The sequence below is a fragment of the Chlorella variabilis genome (genome assembly GCF_000147415.1).
Source record: "Chlorella variabilis unplaced genomic scaffold CHLNCscaffold_28, whole genome shotgun sequence".
Lineage (NCBI taxonomy): Eukaryota > Viridiplantae > Chlorophyta > Trebouxiophyceae > Chlorellales > Chlorellaceae > Chlorella > Chlorella variabilis.
In genome coordinates, this window is record NW_005435060.1 from 133,503 (window position 1) to 133,907 (window position 405).

The following is a 405-nucleotide window of genomic DNA, read 5'->3' on the forward strand; positions in this document are numbered from 1 at the left end:
TCCACCTGCTCCCCCCATGCTTTCCACCTCCCGCTCCCTGCTTTCCGCCTCCACTCCCTGCTTTCCACCTGCCCCCCACCACTTTCCACCCCCGCAGATCTACAACGCCTCTGGCTACCCCGACTTCATCTCCAAGCTGGAGAAGTATGGGCAGCACTTTGGGCTGACCACGCACTGGCTGTCGTATCAAAACTCGCCGCGGTGGGTGCTCCTGGGCGCTGGGTGCGGGGCGGGGCCGGCCGCCTGCGTGTGCCCTTGCTGCGCTGTCCTGCTGTTCCGCGGTGTGGTGCTGGGCTGAGCGAGGGGCTGCGGGGCGCCATGCCACGGTGCCGCCATCATATTACAATCACGCGCTCACCCGCCCCGCACCCGCGACCAGAAGCCCCAACCGCGGGGAGTTTTGAT

At 66.7% G+C, this 405-nt stretch overlaps 1 protein-coding gene across 1 annotated transcript in view; it reads left to right on the forward strand.

The window, feature by feature from the left end:
* The window catches only part of CHLNCDRAFT_140007 (hypothetical protein), a gene marked incomplete at both ends in the record, with an annotated part of 4,435 nt that overhangs the window by 2,951 nt on the left and 1,079 nt on the right, over window positions 1-405 (forward strand). The window contains one exon of the mRNA XM_005843589.1: window positions 98-205. Coding sequence (XP_005843651.1) covers window positions 98-205 — 108 coding nt within the window. The remainder of the gene's footprint in view (window positions 1-97; window positions 206-405) is intronic.